At 39.5% G+C, this 20,094-nt stretch overlaps 1 protein-coding gene and 1 long non-coding RNA gene across 6 annotated transcripts in view; one reads left to right on the top strand and one right to left on the bottom strand.

Moving 5' to 3' along the window:
- Nucleotides 1-19,849, bottom strand: part of PRAS40 (Proline-rich Akt substrate 40 kDa) — a 73,913-nt gene extending 54,064 nt beyond the window's left edge. For 3 of the 5 annotated variants that reach the window (XR_010517729.1, XR_010517730.1, XM_065224226.1), the window contains exon 1: nucleotides 18,947-19,848. Coding sequence is in view for 3 of the 5 variants with exons in the window: in XM_065224226.1 (XP_065080298.1) it covers nucleotides 18,947-19,135 (189 nt within the window). In the remaining 2 variants the exon portion in view is untranslated. Of the gene's footprint in view, nucleotides 1-18,946 lie in introns of all 5 variants that reach the window. The other 2 variants (XM_065224227.1, XM_065224228.1) reach the window with 2 other exon arrangements.
- Nucleotides 11,448-11,996, top strand: LOC135703060 (uncharacterized). Its single transcript, XR_010517728.1, has 2 exons — nucleotides 11,448-11,716; nucleotides 11,762-11,996. It is a non-coding gene; the product is annotated as an uncharacterized LOC135703060 (long non-coding RNA).
- Nucleotides 19,850-20,094: the final 245 nt, after the last annotated feature.

The raw sequence follows: 20,094 nt of genomic DNA, 5'->3' as shown, positions 1-20,094 counted from the left end.
AACGGTACGGATATAGTGAAGCTTATAAAACACGGCAGACTACGGTGGGCTGGGCATGTAGTGCGGATGCCGGAAGAACGACAAGCAAATATTATATTCAGCAGAGAACCCGGTAGAGGTCGTCGACTCCGGGGTAGACCTCGGACACGTTGGCTATTTGCAGTTGAGGAGGACATCAGGTCGCTAAACGTTCATGGCGACTGGAAGCGATTGGCTCAGGACCGAGTCCAATGGAGAAGAGTACTTCGTTCGGCGTTGAATCAACCTGGCGATTCGTAGCCCATCAAGTATCAAGTATCAAGTAACACTACCACAAGCAAATCAAATTGCATGCTGGGCTTCATTTAGAGGTTCAGTTACCATTTTCAGGACCCATACACTATAAAATTACTGTACACTACATATGTAAGATCTATTCTGGAATACTGTAATAAGTGTTTCTGCGAATGTCTAGTATAAGAATTTAATTCCTTTGACTTTTGTCCCTCTTTATTAGTTTTTGTTTGTCTTGTCCCCCCGTCTCGATGAGTCTCATCGTCGTCGTTGAATCTAGAACCGCACTACCGTTCATACTGGCGACAACGCTCTGACGAGACAACGAAACTCCACCCCTGATCCTATCCTTCGACAATGTACCCCTCTAGCCTCGGGTAAGCCGTGAGTATTCGGCTCAATTCCTACTAGGCATAGAAATAAATTAATTTTGTTACAAACAATGAACAATGAATGTTCGACTCCGCAAAGCTAACACGATTGAGCCCTCCAAATAAAGGAACTAAATAAAAAAAACAAACTTTCCGGAAGACATCATTTTCCTAAACCTAATGGTTCAGTCGAATACATTCTTCTCCTCCTAAATAGGTCTTTAAAACCATTATTGTGCATTGGACTTTAATGGTTATTACTAACTCTGATCCCAGCTATTTGATTATGAAGGATAACATACACGAAACAATACCATCGCCTGCGGTCTTTGCTAATCCCCGTCCGGGCGGCGGTGTGTATGTGTGTGGAAAATTATCCCAATTGAATCTATAAATATTTCCCAAGTAAAGTAGTCAACAACTGCCCACAAACACATCGTTGAGACGACGTATAGGCCCCAAGAAAACACCGGAAACTTCCAATCGGTCGTCACGGTTTGTTTTCGACAATTGCTGCTGCTGCCACTGCAAATCGATGATTGCAAAGTAAGAAGAAAAAATAGAAAATAAAGAAAGAAAGAAAACGTAGCCGTGAGAGCTGGTGGCACAGTGCTGCAAAATCTCGTCTCGACCATACACGGCGATATTGACAAAACCGTTTTCGTCACTCACTCGAGCTAAAAATGATCTTCAAGGGATATCATGTCAAATGTTATTAGATAAATTTTGATGTGAATTAAACTAACGTCTAAGGATAAAAATAATGCTTGTAAGCAGGTGACACAGGTTTATGTTAAGGTCAATTCTTCCAGTGACAATGTCAAAAATGATGTTGTCAATGTCGCGTGAAATCTTTCAATGACAATGACAAATCTCTGCACTGGCTGGTGGCGTCAGTTATCCTACTAGGCAACGGTGAATTCATACGAACTCTAATCCAATCAATCGAACAGTTGGTAAGTTCTGACATCCTGGTTAATTCTTTTTGAATATTGATTCATTGTACCTACACATGCGTGTGAAAGTACGTGAGCTACTCCAACACAGATTACGTTCAGGTGACTAAATACCCGAATAACTTGCATGTAGTAAATCAATAAATTACGCGGGTGAAACTATCTCTATCACCGATCGTCAATCAGTTGGAGTAGGCAGCATTTGTTTCAAGCGTTTACTCTTCTATCTCTTGCTTGCCTTCCTTGATACTGTAGTTGGGCCAAGCCTGCTTCGATTCGATTCGAAGATACAATCAACAAAACGACGCGTGACTGGTCGCATTTAGTTTTTTTTTTGTTTTTCTTCGTGCGTCTTTCGAATGTTTATTTTCTATATTTTGATGGTCAAAAAACTGTTGCAATTGGAACCTGTTTTGTTGCTTGCGCTGCGAGTAAACCCGTTTTGTTGAACTGTGTGTCTCTATTTATTTATTGTAGAGGGTTGCAATTGGATGCGCACACGCGGCGAAACGATGATGGTCAGTCAACCGTGCCACCTTCTCCGACCGAATGTCATACGGTGTTGTCGTGTTTAGCGTTGCGCTTTTGTTGTTGTTGTATCAAAGACAAGAACAAAAATGTAAAACGGTATCACCAACCACCACCCCTCCTCTGTCTGCTGATGTCCACTCGTAGTGATTTATTCGTCACTGTGGACCAGCACGCGCTCGTCGCTCGTTCTTTTATGCATATTTACTACTAGTAAATGAGTAAACAATACTGAAAAATAGGAAGTAAACATGCTAGTCGCCGAACCCACGCAGATTGACCCACTAAATGGAGGACAGGAACGCGGCTACTGTAAAATAGGACTGGACACACCAGAATCGGGACGCTCTAACAACTTAACAATAATTCGGTTGTTAGTGAAATACTATTATGAGAGCAAAAAAGAGTGACGTAATTTGACTACAATATGTAGAGTTATATGAAATTTGAAATTTTCGCTCTACAGTGCTTAAGCGGTTCCAAATCGGGTCCTGGTCATCCTTCCAAAATTTGAAGTCAGTTAATTACAACTGACTGTGCACAAACCATCTGAAGATTATATTGAAGCCGCATCGTGCTCTCTTGCCGTGCGGATCTATTTGCTTTTTGCTGAAGGAAGTGTTACTACTACCTAAAGCTACAACAAATTTAAACAGCACTTTTCAAATTTTCAACCTTGTTTGACTCTTATTCCTCTTCGATCCTTGTTTGGACCCTACCCGAGGTAATCCTTCTTGGATATCGAATTGGAAAATTCCTCTTCGATCCTTCAGATTCTTATAGTAATCTGCTTGGAAGTCGATTTGGATAAAAATTTACTGCCGCCAAAGAAAAGGACAAACTATTGATCCCCCTTCTGATGAAATTAATTTGAGCAATCAATTTGATTTGCTCGCGGATGATGAGAATGATCCATCATCCAAGAAAAGTTCTAGTAAACTTTCCCGGCTTAATGCCAAGAAGGAAAAGATTCCCCCTATTGTGATAACCACTTCCGATTTCCATGCTCTTCGCATGGATCTTTTGAACTTCGTGAAAGTTAAGTTTTCACTACAAATTGGACGTCGGGGTGAATGTATTGGCTGAAACCTTGGACGGATTTAAATGTCTTCTCAAGTATCTTACTTATCTTACTGAGAAGCAGCACACATTTTTTACATACAACACCAAAACTGAACGTGTGTTCAAGGTTGTCCTGAAAGGAATGCCCAGTGGTGAATCCCTGGATCAGATCAAAGAAGAAACTGGCAACATTACTTGGAGTTGTGCCACTCCAAGTAATCAAAATGAAAATGAAATCCCGTCCTGGCGATTCACGCAACGGGATTTCTAATAATTTTTATTTAGTTCACTTCAAGTCTAGTGAACTAAACAACCTTAAGGCCTTAGAAAAAGCTAGCCTTATGCTCCATGTCCGAGTGAAGTGGGAACACTGCAGGAAGACTGGAGCAAATTTCCAAAACCTCACTCAGTGCCGTAAGTGCCAGGGATGGGGTCACGGAACAAAAAAATGCTACAAGCCAGCTAAATGCATGAATTGTGGTGATTCCTCGCACGCAAAGGACGACTGTCCTGTGAAGGAAGATCCTAAGAAATTTAAATGTTCAAATTGTGGTGAAAACCACAAATCCATTTTTTTGAGAATGTAAGACTCGCAAAGCGATCCTACAATCTCGTTCTAAGCGACAGGTAGGAAGCGCTCCACGTTCCCGACCAGGTACAAATTCCTCTGCTGTTAACATCGGTCAGCGAGGAACAAATTCTACATTCGTACCCGGAGGTACAAATATTACTCCTGCATCAAATGTTTCATCTGTACCTACTCCCCTCGCTGCTAACAATGTTCAGCGAGTTAATGGAGCTACCTATGCTGCTATTGCAGCGGGTAGAAATCAAAATACTAACGAACGTTCTAACGGAAATTTTGACAATTTTGACTTAGGAAGCATTACTGCCCCTAAAATGGAATTTTTACAGAATTCATTAATTGACATGATTTCTGATATGCTTAAATCTAACTCCATGTTTGAGAGTTCATAACGTGCATATTGCCGTTATAACTGAAACGTTTCTTAAACCTAACCATAAGGTTAAGAAGGACGCAAATTACTTGATTTATAGAAATGATCGTCTTGATGGACCCTGTGGTGGCGTTGCCATCATTGTTCATAAACGAATCAAACATACAATTCTTTCTTCGTTTGAAACCAATGTTTTTGAAACTTTGGGAGTTTCTGTTGAAACAAAAACGTTTATAGCTGCCTATTTGCCATTCCAATGCGTAGGCCAGAAAAAGAATTTTCTCAAGGGTGACCTCCAGAAACTTACCCGTCATAGGTCTAAAATCTTCATTATTGGTGATTTTAATGCAAAACACCGCTCATGGAATAATGCTCAAAGCAATTCCAATGGTAATATTCTGTTTGATGATTGTTCTGCAGGTTATTACACTATTCAATATCTAAACAGCCCAACATGCTTTTTTTCTGCAAGAAATCCCTGAACTATTGATTTGGTCTTAACTGATTCATGTCAACTTTGTAACCAATTGGTTACCCATGCTGACTTCGGTTCTGATCACCTTCCAGTAACTTTTGAAATATCCCAAATAATTTGTAATCACAACAGCTCTACTTTCAATTACCAAAGAGCTGATTGGAAGCAATATCGAACATTTATAGAATATAACTTCGATCCAAACATTCCTTTGCAAACCAAAGATGAAATCAATTATGCTCTTGAATCTCTGACTACTTCTATAGTTGCAGCAAGAGCTGCCTCAGTACCAAAATGCAAGGTTAAATTCGATTCAATTATAATAGACGACGATCTTCAGCTCTTGATCCGTCTTAAAAATGTCCGTAGGAGACAATATCAAAGAACACGCGATCCTGCCATGAAGGTTATCTGGCGGGATTTGCAAAAACAAATTAAAAAGCGATTCTCTGCCCTGAGGAACAAAACTTTTGAAAATAATGTTTCTAAATTAGACCCGAGTTCCAAACCTTTTTGGAAACTCACAAACATTTTGAAAAAAAAAAACTCAAAAGCCTATTCTAGCGCTTAAAGAAGGTGGTAAAATTTTGATCACAAATTTGGGAAAAAGCTCAGAAACTTGCTAAACAATTCGAGAGTTCCCATAATTTCAGTTTGGGTCTTACTAGTGCTATTGAGAATCAGGTTGTTCGGGATTTTCTGAATATTTTCTCTCGGGAAAATATTTTTGATGATTCCTGGGGGACCGATTTGGACGAAGTAAGGTCTATAACTAAAAAGTTTCAAAATATGAAAGCTCCAGGTGATGATGGAATTTTCTATATCCTCATCAAAAACTCCCAGAGAGTACCTTGTCTTTCTTGGTAAAATTATTTAACAGATGTTTCCATTTGGCATACTTTCCTGATCAATGGAAAAATGCAAAAGTTGTTCCAATTTTGAAGCCGGATAAAAATCCGGCTGAAGCTTCTAGCTACCGTCCAATAAGTTTGCTTTCTTCAATAAGTAAACTTTTTGAAAAGATAATTTTTTATAGAATGATGCTTCACATCAATACGAACTCAATTTTTGCAGATGAGCAGTTTGGATTTCGCCATGGGCATTCAACTACTCATCAACTCTTAAGAAATACCAATTTAATTCGTTCAAACAAATCTGAAAGCCATTCAACTGGAGTTGCTCTTCTAGACATAGAAAAAGCATTCGACAGTGTTTGGCATAAAGGTTTGATTGCTAAATTGAAAAAGTTTAATTTTCCACTCTATATTATGAAATTAGTGCAAAATTATTTAACTGACATAACTCTGCAGGTAAATTATCAAAATTCCAAATCTAATCGACTACCTGTTAGAGCAGGAGTTCCTCAGGGTAGCATTCTTGGACCTATATTGTATAACATTTTCACTTCGGACCTCCCTGATTTGCCTCAGGGTTGCCACAAATCTTTGTTCGCTGATGACACAGGCATTTCCGCTAAAGGAAGAAGTCTTCGTGTTATTTGCAGCAGACTGCAGAAAAGTTTAGATATTTTCTCTTCTTATTTACAAAAATGGAAGATTTCTCCCAACGCTTCCAAAACTCAACTCGTTTTTGAAACCTAGTAGTAGTCACTATGAACGGAGTTCCAATTTCCTGGTCAAACCAAGTGAAATATCTTGGATTAGTACTTGACCAAAAATTAACTTTTAAAGATCACATTGAGGGCATTCAAGCCAAATGTAACAAATATATAAAATGTTTGTATCATCTTATAAACAGGAAATCCAAACTTTGCCTGACGAATAAACTTCTAATATTTAAACAAGTTTTTAGACCGGCCATGCTTTACGCTGTGCCAATATGGTCTAGTTGTTGCACTACCAGGAAAAAAGCACTTCAAAGAATTCAGAACAAAATTCTGAAGATGATTTTGAAGTTGCCTCCCTGGTACAGTACTACCGAAGTACATAGAATTTCGAATGTTGAGACTTTAGCACAAATGTCCAACAAAATAATTAATAATTTCCGGCAAAAATCGTTACAATCCTCAATTGCAACGATTAATTCCCTTTATACTTAGATAAGATTTAGTTTTAGTTTTTATAGTTTTAAGATTTCAATTGTTAATCTTGAAATTCCTATCTCGATATGTTGATCAACACAGTACACCGTTGAAGTTCAAGTTATAGAGAATTGACTGTAATACGTAACTCCATTCGTAATCTTATTACCCACCAATTACATCAGCCCGTTGTTGTAAATGAAGCTTAAATAACATCTGCTCCCAGTTTGTTTGCAATCAGATTGAAGCACAAGCTTGCAATGCCTCCCGGGGCACATGTACTAAATGTATTGTAAACTATGCAAGTGCACAGGTCACCCCTGGATGGAATACGTGAGTAAATATTTACGATCCTGTCATGTTTGCAAATCATCGAAACCTTGTTGTTTGTGAATCACTCGAATGATATCAAACTTATGCAGGTATGTACAACACGGAAAACTCCAATCGATAGTAAATACTGTCAGTTGAGAACGTTTAGTCGATAAAGTCGATGGTTAGATGCACAGTGGATTAAAAGTCTATTTTATAGCACCATGAAAACGTGGATTTAGACTGATGACGTCTTCAGCAAAGTTCATGCTTCATCTTTTGAAGATATGAGTTTTGAGATTAATCCTCCTAAAGTGAAATGCTAAATTGATTTGTTTTACAATATCGAGATAGAGGGTTGATATCTTGGGCAAAATTGGAGCAAACATTATTTCAAACAATCTTGTACACTCAAAAAATGCTACAGATCATCATCTTATTGTGAAACACATCCATTTCACGTGTGAATCTTATGCTTTGAATCATGCCTGAACACTATTGATTTGAATTGTGACATACTTGGATTATATGTGCCTCACAAGTTAATATCAAAAGCTTTGCACATCATAATTCAATGTTCTAAAATATTCTACTTTATCGACTCTAAACATGAATCGACAAATATAGGAACGAAGTTTCGAACGCCTTTGGATACGGTTGTGTATTAAATTTGTTCTCTGTTTTGTGCGTGCATTCGCTTTCATAGTTTTCGGCTGCATTTGCCGGATTAGCGCTGGCACTCTGCCTCCCGGACGGTTATACGTGTGTGAGTGGTGGTTTTCTCGCTTTCCGAGAAGTTTTAGGCCGACAACATAGTAGAAGCGATTCGAAGCGATTCGATGCGATAGCAATTGGCAAAGCGAAATGCAGCGGCAAGCGAAGCAACCTAGGACATAGTGAAAGCGTTTTTGAAAACATTACAGTCGCGCGCGCAGTGCAAAATATTTGTTCAAATTTTCGGTGTCCATTTTTCCTCACTAGAATCAGTCCACTTGCGTTCGAAGGCGTCAAAACACAACACGAACAGCTCTGTCGCTTTGCTGAACGCTTTACACCTCTTCGCATCGCTTTCACTATGGCTGGTTTGGGCGATTCCCATAGAACGCTCATAGAGGGTGCTTTCACGCAAGCGCTCCGCTTATTGCCAACGAATCGAATCGCTTCGAATCGCTTCTACTATGTTGTCGGCCTTAGAATCGAGAAAGAAAACATGATTCATCATGTTTGCTAGCAACAGAAGATTTAACGCGTTGTTTGATTTTTTCTCCCGGTCCAGAAATTTGTGGCATCGCGAGTGATAATTAAAATTTTAGTTTATTTACGCGGTGATGATGTTGGTTCACTCGCAACTATTTTTGAAAAAATTAAGTATTTTCGAACGAAAGTGTACCATAAGTGCTTCTGAACGTGTTTCGCAGTTGGGTGTGGTGAAATTCGTGCATTCCCGTTTCTTTGCACGGGTGTTTTTTTTTTGTAACTAGCGTAAGTGTGCCTGCGATTTGCATCGAGTGACGGAGATTGTGAGTAAGCTGAATGATGTCTCGCTGGATACGCCCAAGACTGGACGGGCGGTAGCTGGTGGCTGTGAACGGTTCCTGGGGAAAGCACTAGATGCGAACCTCCTCCCAGATCACCATGGCAATACAGGAAGTATTACAACAAAGCTAATTGCTATTAGATATTTTACTAACAAAGGTGTTTATCCTAGATAAACGGTAAGTTACAAATTCTCTGTTGTCGTTGTCGTAATCACTTAATTCAGATCACCGAAGTCGGTAGGAATTTACCGGGTTTTTGAACAGCAGAACAACTCGGTAAAATTTTCAAATGACCGTTACACGTGAGAAATCAAGAAAATTTATAAATTTTATTTTTCATTAAACTGAACAAGTTCGGGATAATTTTTTTAATAATTGGATTTTTCACTGGTTTTTAAACTTTTACCGAACAGTTCTGTAGTTCAAAATTTACCAAACGACAGAGTCCTGGATTAGTGTGTAGGCGCCGTCGTAGTCGCTGTCGCAATTGCCGTCGTAGTCGTAGGCAGTACCGTTAGTATATTTAAAATTAAACATCAACCGCTAAAAATATGAATTATCGCTTATTTCTGTTGTTCATTACATTCCAAGTGAAATTTGAGAACGTAATTTCATATGAATAGCTTGTTTAACCAGGTCTTAAACAATCGTCACGTCGGTCATAGCTTGTTATGATTGTCTGAACCATGCGTAAAGAGAAAATCGAAACATTGAACGTCGCGTGAAAGTGGATCTTAATGAAGGCCTAAGTACTCTTTCGTAGCTTTTAGTTTTAGGATTTCAAAGATCGTCGGTTGCAGTGGCTTGCTTACTGAGGAGAAAAACGCGGTCCCAGATCCTTTCATATTAAAAATGCATGGTAAGATCGCTTGTTTATCGTGTATTTTGTAAAACTTTTCGTTGTCATCGATGCTGGGTTTGAATAGTTAGGGCCTGTTCATAAACTACGTAGACAGTTTTTTGGGATTATTGACCCCCCCCCCCTCCCCCTGCGTAGACAATTGTCCATACAAAAAAATTAAAATTTGTATGGGCCGTGGATAATTATCAACCCCCCCCCCCCTAAACTGTCTACGTAGTTTATGGACAGCCCCTTATCAAAACTTGAGTAACACTATAATGTGATATGAGAGGCTTGGTGGCCTTAGAGCAACCGTTTTTGCTTACTGAGCAGAACATCGTGAGTCTAATCTCAAGCCCATCCACATTCAAGATTCGTCAATGATTAAAAAGGAGCTCGTCTGCCTAGTGGCAAACGTTTTTGCTTACTGAGCAGAAGACCGTGGGTTCAATCCCAAGCTCCTTCGCATTATACGATCGTTAGGACATCAATTCAGCTTATCGTTTGCCAAAATGAACCCTGCTGCTAACCCAACCCTCTTACCCAACATCCCTGTGATTCCTCGTGGGAGTGCAGAGGACTTCTCGGCTTCCATCAAAGCGAGTGTCACGTCAACACATTCCTACCCATTCCTTTCTTGACCTGCGTTCAGGCGCGGCTGGCGCTGGTATTGCCTAATTCTAGATCACCAATTGAGGATGATTGCTAGTCCCAAGCATCGTCTATTGGTTCTCTGTGTAATTACAGCTGGTCTGGCAATAACAGAGTAGCAGCCGTGGGCGGTCAATCATGCTCATGCTCAACATGAATCGACAAATATATAAACAAAGCTGCCCGAGGGCAGAACTTACATGCCTTTTTTAATGGGTTTGATTTGGAATTCGATCCTGGAAGGTTGGGGTGCGCTTCTGCCGTTGTCTTCGTTCGATATCACTGGGCCACAGTTTTTTTCATACATGAGATTTGTTGATGGGGATGAAGTCACAACTAATGTTTTCGAGAACAAGTAATTCAAATCGCATTGAAATGCAAACACTTAGAATCCATCTGTTTTGAACAGTAGTGTGATTCAACCCGGGTGGGGCAAGAGTGCCACCTTAACAATTGTACGTGCTATATATGCCAACCCCTATGGAGCAAAAGGGCCATGCGCCTTAAATTGAGTGAAATCGATTAATGCTTGTTTGTAAACATAGCCTTTTGATTATTAATCATGCTAGCAACAACTGTTATTGTTTACTCTATTTAACTATTGAATTTCACAATATTGTTCAATACATAACAAATGAACTATGTTTACCAATGAAATCAAATGAAAACTATTGTTGTTGATATTTTATGTAGCTTACCAAAGACTTAAATGGGCAATGAAGCAATTTGTTTTACATTTTTGTACAATTTTATTCATAAATAAGGGGTAGCACTGTTGCCCCGTGTGAGGTTCATTTTTAAGAAAATTATTTTTGACCAATTGTAGGGAATTATTAGTGATGCCTAAATGCAGGAATTGTAGAAAACAATATTTGGAAACTACAAAATCCTTATTTTATGATGTTTAATTATTATCAGTAATTTCGATTTTTGACACATCAGCACAAAATGATTTTTTGCAATTTTTTTAATACTTCATTTTGGACAGAACTGTCTATAATGCTGCATAGGAACACCATTCATAGTTTCATGGGTGAATTAGCATTGAAAACATGTTTATTTCCAAAATTATAGGTTGTGGCACTCTTGCCCCACCCGGCCCTACAATACAATTTAATTGATAGAAACAGGAAGCGCAAAACGGCTGCGAGAACGGACACCAAGATCATGCGAGAAGTCAAGAAGAACCCGAAGGTAACTGTCCGCGAGATCTAGGAAACCCTTCAGCTCAGTGGCGTCACCCTAACCTCAATCTACCTGTTCAACAACTCTCAAAACGTAAACAAACAAAACAATATTGGTTGCAATGGATACAAATCAATGAAACTAGAAGACCCTATGCCTTTTGAAACTGATTTGAATGTAAACATACCCTAAATAACGTTTTCAAAGTTGTTGAACAGGTAAAAAGTGAGGTTACGCGACGCCACTGCGTTCAGCTATCAGTTTCCGGTCGAACTGTTCGTCGCCGTCTCGTAGCACAGGGGTTGAATAGCAAAGTTGCCCGGAAGCGCCCATTTATCAGCAAGGCAAACAAAGCCAAACGGCTTAAGTTTTCTAAGGAGCATGCTGATAAGCCCCTAGAGTTCTGGAAAACGGTTCGAGCTGTTTAATCGAAAGCGGCGGGTTCGTGTGTCTGAAGATCGGCTGAGGAGCTTCAGGAGCGCCACATTCAAGGCACGGTGAAGCATGGAGGAGAAAATGTGATGGTCTGGGGGTGTTTTTCGTGGGGTAGAGAGGGAAGCCTCGTGAAGATCGACGGGATAATGACGGCAGATTCCTACATCAACATCCTGCGGGAAAATCTGGAGGTTTCGCTGATCCAGACGGGCCTTGAAGAGAAGTTCGTATTTCAGCAGGACAATGACCCTAAGTATACTGTCTAGAAGACCAAGTCTTTCTTCCGGTCTTGTCGGATCAAACAGCTGGAATAGCCTCCACAAAGCCCGGACCTCAACCCCATCGAGAATTTGTGGGCGATTCTTGATACCAGGGTTTACAAAACTGGTGTTGCCAATAAAAATAACTATTTTTAAGCCCTGGAGGGCGCCTGGGAAGAGCTAAATCCACAGCACCTAAAGAACCTGGTGGAGAGCATGCCGAAGCGCCTGCATCAGGTTCTGAAGGCCAAAGGAGGACAGATTGATTATTAAAATGCGATTCTTTCACTTTAATTTATCTTTTCTGGAGCCAAAATTAAGTGGTCACAGGGTCTTCTAGTTTTACTGATTTGTATTCATTGTTTTATTTGTTTACATTTTTAGAGTTATTGAACAGATAAATTGAGGTTAAGGTGACGCCACTGGTTAAAATCCAAACCAAAAAAAAAAACTGTTATGTAGCGTAAAACTAAATGGCATTTTTTTTTTTGCTTTATTATAGAGATTTTTAGCCGTAGGCTAGTTCATCTCTTACTAAAAAAGCATTAATTTTTAAGGCAGATCAGTTCATTGTATTGTTTTTAGACTGCTAAAGTCTGTTTCGTAATGAATAGTTGACAGACCACACTTCAAGAGCCACATGTGAAAAGGGCATACAAGCCTTTTGTAAACAAACTTTTGTATGCCTTAGGGGGTAAATTGATGGGTTGCGTTGGTGTCATATGGGTGGCGAGAAAAGGGCATAAGAAGGTTTGTTTACAAAAAGCTTGTATGCCCTTTTCACATGTTGTTCTTGAATTTGATAACCATCGGTTAATTCGATGAATACCAATAAGCCAGAGGAGCTAAACGGTTCTGATCCATTTACCCAAAATACAGATATAAATAGTAGACCCAAATGAAGCCATTCAAAGTAGGTCCTATCTGTTTCTTTCATTTTCTGCACATGATTCTTATCGTGTGAAAGAAAATGTAACCCCCAAAAATGGTCAGAAGTTACAAAAGCATCTTTCTGCATAACTTTGCATTGGTAGGAAGTGAATCAATTAATATAATTTTGACCAACAGTTCACTACAGATTTCCCACTTAATTCAGTAACAAAACTACAAGAGAATCTTACATTCCCCGGCCGGTTGATGGCTCCAGTACATCGAATTCCGGTTCTTTCACCGTCCATCACCTTAAAAAAGCCTTTCGTTCTTTCGATGGATTGTAATTTTCTATCCCGGCGTAGAGCACAAGACGAATAATTATTATCACTTGGTTCGTGTTGTTGCCGTTCTCCACGCCATCCCCGCACTCTGACGACTGCGCTTTTATTCAGTGTGGTTGTGCTATGACACTGCCTTCAACATTATTCCTCACCCTATGATTGTATTGTAAGCGGCAGTAGCGCGTACAATGTATTTATATTTATAAGCTTCTCGCAAGTTTCGTAAATAACATCCCTTCTTGCCGTTCCGCCGCCAGAGCCAGCCTCCCAGCATGCTGCCCGGTTTCTTCCACTTACACACCACTGTGTGTACTGTGGGGCCGTGTAGGCCCCGCTGAGATTCTAACCTCTTCTCATATTATGTATGTTTGCATGTATAATAGACCATCAGCCGGAATCCGGGCAGTGCTGCCATTGCCAGGGGTGGGAATAGTTATGCAATTTTAATGGTCGTTTGATGGCGCACTGAGGAATTCGGGGAATTGCGTTTTATTAACGAAAGTTACGTGGCAAAGCTTGATGAGGTTGTTGTGTACTGCGTGTGTTTTTAGAATATGATAACTGGTCAATAAGTCAGTGGTTGGAAAAGAAGCCTAGTGAAACACATTCTGATTACAAAATTTAGCATCTTAATGTAATTTTTTGAAGTTCATGAATGCATTTTACAGGCACAATACATGATGGTTAAATGTTTTGAAAGTCTTAATTTTCTATTACTTTTAACGGACGCAGGGTGGTCTATTGGTTGTAAGAAATTAAATTCCCGGTTTCATATAAACAGCTATGAATAAGTTTAGGTCGACAAATACCACAAATCCGGACACTTTTAAATGTTGATTATGACTGCCAGTATCACTGCTCAACATGGCACGTAAATTTTATCATGGTATTTTAGAATCGTTGAGAATCATTACACATATTTATTATGTTGAAAAGTAAACGTAATATTAAATTTTAAAAAGTTAAGGCACGTCCTCATTTTATATTGACGTAGGACTACGGGATTTTTTGATGGTCAATTCAATGGATTCTATAACATTCCCCAGAAATATTAGTAATTTATTAAAAAATTAAAAAAATAGTAATTTATCACTTTTTTTGGTTTTTTGATATTATATTTAAGTTTTATATTACAGAACAGGCGTCCATAAATAAACAGGTCCGCAAGTATCTTGAACACTGAATAATACATCTTTTGAATACCAATTTTCTCGATAATCTTTACACATTTGATTTCATATATTTTTCATGATAAAACTCTCTGATTAGTTTCACTTTACTATTGATGGTACACTACGTTTACTTTTATGGAACTATGTATTTATCAATTCCAAGCCATTTTATGGCTCTTTAGGAAAAAAGACAACTTTCAAGTTTTCGTGTTTATTTAAAAAGTCAAAGGGTCTATTATGCAATCCAATTCAACCAGTCGGAAATTGTTAAATCTTATCGAAGAATTGTTCGACCTGAGTTGTAGAGGGAATATCCCTTCTTGATCGTATATCCAAAGAATTAATTATTTTCTTTTGTTATATTTTCAAATATTTAACGAATAAATTATGTTCTCTTTTATATACTAAAAGAAGGGAATATTCCCTTCTTTATCGTTTATATTTTCAAAGAAGGGAATGATCTATTAAGAAGTTTTTCTCTTCTTTTTATATACGCGAAAAAAGATTCCAGGAGTGCCTATAATAAACAAAAATAGTCAATCTAATACATGGCATACTTTTCTGGGGAATGGTTTTCGGGGGAATGTTATAGAATCAATAATCAGTTCAACAACAACTTCAAAATTATTAATATATAAATCTAATTCTAAAATCAACAAAAATTCAATCAATTATACAATCTTATGAAAATAGGCGACATTTAGAAGAATCAATTTTAAAAATTCAAAATTCCACACTCATACAAAATTTGGATCCATCTATGTACTATCGGTAGTTGACAATGTTTATTTTACACTAAGCGAAGCAGCATTTCGCTAATTAAAATAAATTTCATTAAACAAAAAAAAACGTTTTAAAACAAAGTTTGTCTTTAAATCTGTCTTGAATTTGAAATCTTTCAAATAGCTAACGCTGTAATTGTTGTTTAAAAAATTGAAAGTCAATTTATTTGTATCATAGTACCATATTTTAAACTCACAACAGAGTTGATCTATCCCGTTTACAAAGTATCTTAAGAATTCGCTTGCAGTGAATTAGCAAATTGCTTAGACTTTTCATTAAAAAATATTTAACATTGTGCATTGCATGGACTCCAACCCATAGTGGTTTCTTTTGTACTGATCACGAGCGTTCATCTTTCCACGTTGGAACCATCCAGCTCCTGTACAGTTATAGTACCGCAATTCTGTCACAAATCAATGGTCTGTTGAATGAAAACAACCGTACCCTGGATCTCTGCTTTGTGAGTGCTCGTGATACAGCTCCTTTCCTCTCCACGGCACCCTAACCTTTAGTCAAGGAAGTGCATCATCACCCTGCTTTAGTTATCGTGATCGAAAATAATATTGTCCATGATTTCATCAGCACTCCAAACGTGTCATATGACTTCCGTTGAGCTGACCATCGCAGTATTGTCCATATGCTGTCTAAACCTAGATTGGGAGCATATTCTAGATCCTGTAGACGTCAACATTGCTGCACAAACCTTTTCTCACTTCTTGGCATATGTCATTGACAGGCACGTTTCCAAAAAGATCATCCATATCGACTTTCGCGTCCCGTGGATGACTATAGATCTTTGCTCGCTCAAAAGAACTAAGAAGGCTGCTGTCAGAAGATTTACTAAATTCCGAACACTGCCGGTGAAATGCTACTATGTCAGACTCAACCACGAGTATAAGCGGTTAAGTCGTCTCTGTTTTCAACGCTATCAAAGGAGGATTCAACGGCTTCTAAAATCACACCCGAAATCCTTCTGGAACTTCGTAAATGAGCAACGCAGGGAAGTCGGCTTACCCTCTTCCATGATTTTTAATGGTGAATCTGCTGGCAATCAACAAGACAACCTGTTCTCAGCCAAATTTGCTAGTATGTTTGAAGACGAGCAACTCTCCGCTAATCTCATTACTTCCGCGGCCAGTAATGTTCTTTTGGTCAACTAAACGCGCAGCGTTGTCGAAGCCACTACAGATACGATTTCTAGAGCAGCATTTAAACTTAAGACTTCTGCTAAGGTTGGACCCGACGGTGTTCCGTCGATTATTCTTAAAAAGAACATCACTTGTTCTTTAGATCCACTGCGCGCCGCATATTCCATCTTTCTCTTTCCAGCGGCTTCTTTCCGTCTTGCTGGAAGACTGCGGATATGTTTCCTGTTCATTAAAGGGAAGCAATCGCGACGTAAACAACTACCGGGGAATCACGTCGCTGAGTGCTGTATCAAAACTTTTTGAATTGGTTGTCATAGAGCCCCTAAATGCGCATTGCAAGCAATATCTAAGTATAGATCAACACGGATTCATAACTGGGCGTTCCACAACTACGAACCTGCTGTGCCTAAAGTCTTACATCGCAGACAGTTTGATTGCTCGGACCCAAACGGACGTTATCTACACAGATCTTACGGCAGCCTTCGATAAGCTGAACCACGAAATTGCGATCGCTAAGCTTGATAGGCTAGGGTTCGGTAGAAATCTTTTGAGATGGTTTCGCTCATGCCTCACGGAGCACCAACTGATAGTAACTTTGGGTACTTGTCACTCAGCAAGCTTCTGCGCAAAATCCGGTATACCTCAGGGTAGCCATCTGGGACCATTGGTATTTTTCCTTTACTTCGACGACGTTCACCATATTATCACAGGGCCACGATTATCGTTTGCAGACGATCTGAAAGTTTTTCTGCGCATCCGCTCACTCGCCGACTGTGTTCTCTCCAAAATCAGATTGACATCTTTGCTGACTGGTGTAGTCCAAGCCGACTGGTGGTCAACCCAGCTAAGTGTACAATCATTACTTTCTCACGCAAGAAACAACCGATTATTTTCAACTACAAACTACTAGGCACGACTATCGAACGGGTGCGCTGCGTGAAAGACTTAGGCGTTTTTCTAGACTCAAAGCTGACATACTCACACCATATATCGTATGTCGTCGACAAAGCGTCCAGAACGCTTGGCTTTGTCTTCAAGATTACTAAGAACTTCACGGACATTTACTGCTTGAAATCACTCTATTGCTCTCTCGTACGATCTACGTTGGAATACTGCTCTGCAGTTTGGAGCCCGAACTACAATAATGGGGCCGAGCGAATTGAGTCTGTGCAACGACGTTTTCTTCGCTTCGCGCTCCGTAAGCTGCCTTGGCGATACCCACTTCGCCTTCCAAGCTACGAGAATCGCTGCCAATTGATCAATGTCGAGCCCTTACGTATCCGAAGAGATGTTTTCAGAGCCTTAACCGTCGCCGATACTCTGCAAGGACATTAATGTTCAACCTCGAGAACTACGCAACAGTCTTATGCTGAGACTTCCACTTCTTCGAACTAATTATAGCTTAGGGAGCGCTATTCACGGCTTGCAGCGAGTGTTCAACTGAGTAGCGTCGATGTTCGATTTTCACTTGACACGGAATATTCCTTGCCGAAGATTCTCTGCCTTTTTTGCTGACCGAAGGCGCTTGACGCCCAACAGCTAAGTGTAAAATTTAATACTTATACATTTTTAGTAACTTGACAATGCTTTCTTAGTTATTTTCGTTTGTGACTGTAGTATTATACTGTGCAAACAAACAAATAAACAAATAAACAAAAGTCAGAAGTTTGCAGGAATTCTTTTCTGTGTTCCTTCGAAGTTCCCTGAAATTATTCACAGCTTTAATTGTAATCTTCCTTTTAGCATACTCCTAAAATTCCCATAGAATTGAGCTCCGGATTCTTGCAAGCTATCGGTGTAAAGAAAATTAGAAAATTCTGGGATGACCCGTGATTTTTTTTTTAATTCTGGGGCGTGGAAGCTTTTTGATATTTTAGCCTTGAAAGAAAAATGAAGATCACATACATAGGCAACATTTTATTTTTCTAGGACTAGGATCTAAGAAATATCAAGATCTCTGTGACAATCTAAGACGTCATAAAAATTTCATGATGACTAGCTTTTTTGCCCATGACCTTAGAACTTACTGATGAACAGACTCTGTAATCCATATTTCGTACTTCGTACCTTTCTACAAAGGAAACTTTGAAACATGATTTAAACTTGATATGTTTACAATCATATGCCAATAAGATAGTGAATTCACAAAAACGGAACAACACTGTGAAAACTACGTAGTAATTTTAACCAGTAACCAAAATGATATCCTACTGAAGAAAAACTAGAAAATTTGATAGCAAAAAGTAATTTTAAATTTAACCAAACCGATCACCTCTGGCAACACTGCCTTGTGATGGTTTCTGTTTCTTTGTCGTCTTTTTTTTCATGGTATTAAATATTCCATCAACATTTGGCTTCAAATTGCACAATCTCTATTTTCCTCCTATATGATTGCCCATATTATTTCCACTTGCCATTATCTTGTCCCGATTCTGGGGCATTGCGATGGAATCTTGTCCGGTTAAGAATGCAAATGCCGGCTATCCTACTATAAATAGCAGAGTTAAAAAAAAAACAGAACCCGAGGAAGCTGAGGCGAGCTGTATACTAATCGTTCCAAACCAGGATCACTTTCCGGTGATGACATTCCGGACATTATGCGCCGCTCGGTCAGAACTTCGAAATCAAGCCAAAGGAAAAGCGTTCGTTCGTTTAATATGTTCCAACACAACCAGCAGAAGGGAGAAAAAAAACAACAGTATAGGCAATGAAAAAAGAATCCAAGAGTGGAGGAGCACTCACCTCTTTGAAAAATAGAAAATGGTCGTCGCTGGGTGTCGTCGCTTTTGCTGCTGTGGTGGCCGCCGTCGCTGGTTCCTGTTGATTCCGATGGTTGATCAGGTACGATTCCAGATCGAACCGCTCCAGATGTTCGGCTTCCGGTTCCACCAGCTTCACTACGATATTCAAGCACTTGCAGCTGATGGACATTTTCGTCTTCGTCGTCGTCGTCGTCGCGGGTCAATTTTTCTCTTTACGGATTCGTATTCGAAGATTACCTTCTGCTGTTCCAAAATACACTTTTCAACAGCTCATCCGAAGACGCTCGATTCCGACAACAATACTTATCAACCAGACACAGGCTACTACACTACACAGCTCCAAAAACTTCCAACCTTTTCTGTCCTGCTCCCCTAGCGGCCTGTCTTCTTTCGCTTTTGTGTGAGTTGAGTTGTGTGTACCCCCTCAGGCTACTGCTACTTCTGCTGCTGCTGCACTACTTTCCACTTCCACTGAACCAGCTCTCACAGACTCTTTGTACCCTTATTCTTCTGGTTGGATATTTTTATCTCTTCTATTTATTTATCCCACTATAGAATCCTCTAGCCGCAAATTACTGTCCGGATTAATTTGTCAGTAGAGCGATGATGGGTGCACTACGGTTCAGGACAATTAAATTTTCACTTCTCTATTGCCTATATGAAATAGAAAAAGAACCCTTCTGTTATCGACACAGCACAGCCGGAAAATTCGAGCAAATATTATGTATTTTGAGAAGTCCAAGAAGTCGGAACCGAATACCGAAATGAAAATTTAATCAGAGTTGCTTCACACGCACGCACGCACGGAACTACGGAGAGATACCCACTCGACGGAAAACCAGCTCGCTGCTCACTGAAGCTCTTGACTCTTGTCTTTCTTGTCTTGCTGATGCCCCGAGACTCTGAAAACTAATTTGATTTTTTGACTTGACTTGTTTGCCTTTCCTCTTTGTGCTCCGTTCAGGGATGTGCGCTGGTGTGCGTGTCACCTTACAAAGCTCAGCTGGTGGTGATTTTGTTGTTGTTTTCTTTTTGTCAGAGAGTTTTTGACAGATCCGTTCACGGTGTGCCAACTGCAGTTGAGAATTTTCCATTAAAGGCCTGTTAATTAAAAAAAATGCAATTTTA

The sequence above is a fragment of the Ochlerotatus camptorhynchus genome, unplaced genomic scaffold (genome assembly GCF_037179485.1).
Source record: "Ochlerotatus camptorhynchus isolate MF236.1 unplaced genomic scaffold, CSIRO-AGI_Acam_v1.1 ptg000209l, whole genome shotgun sequence".
Taxonomy (NCBI): Eukaryota; Metazoa; Arthropoda; class Insecta; order Diptera; family Culicidae; genus Ochlerotatus; species Ochlerotatus camptorhynchus.
The sequence above is the reverse complement of the archived record's forward strand: the minus strand, read 5'-3'. Positions and strand labels throughout refer to the sequence as shown.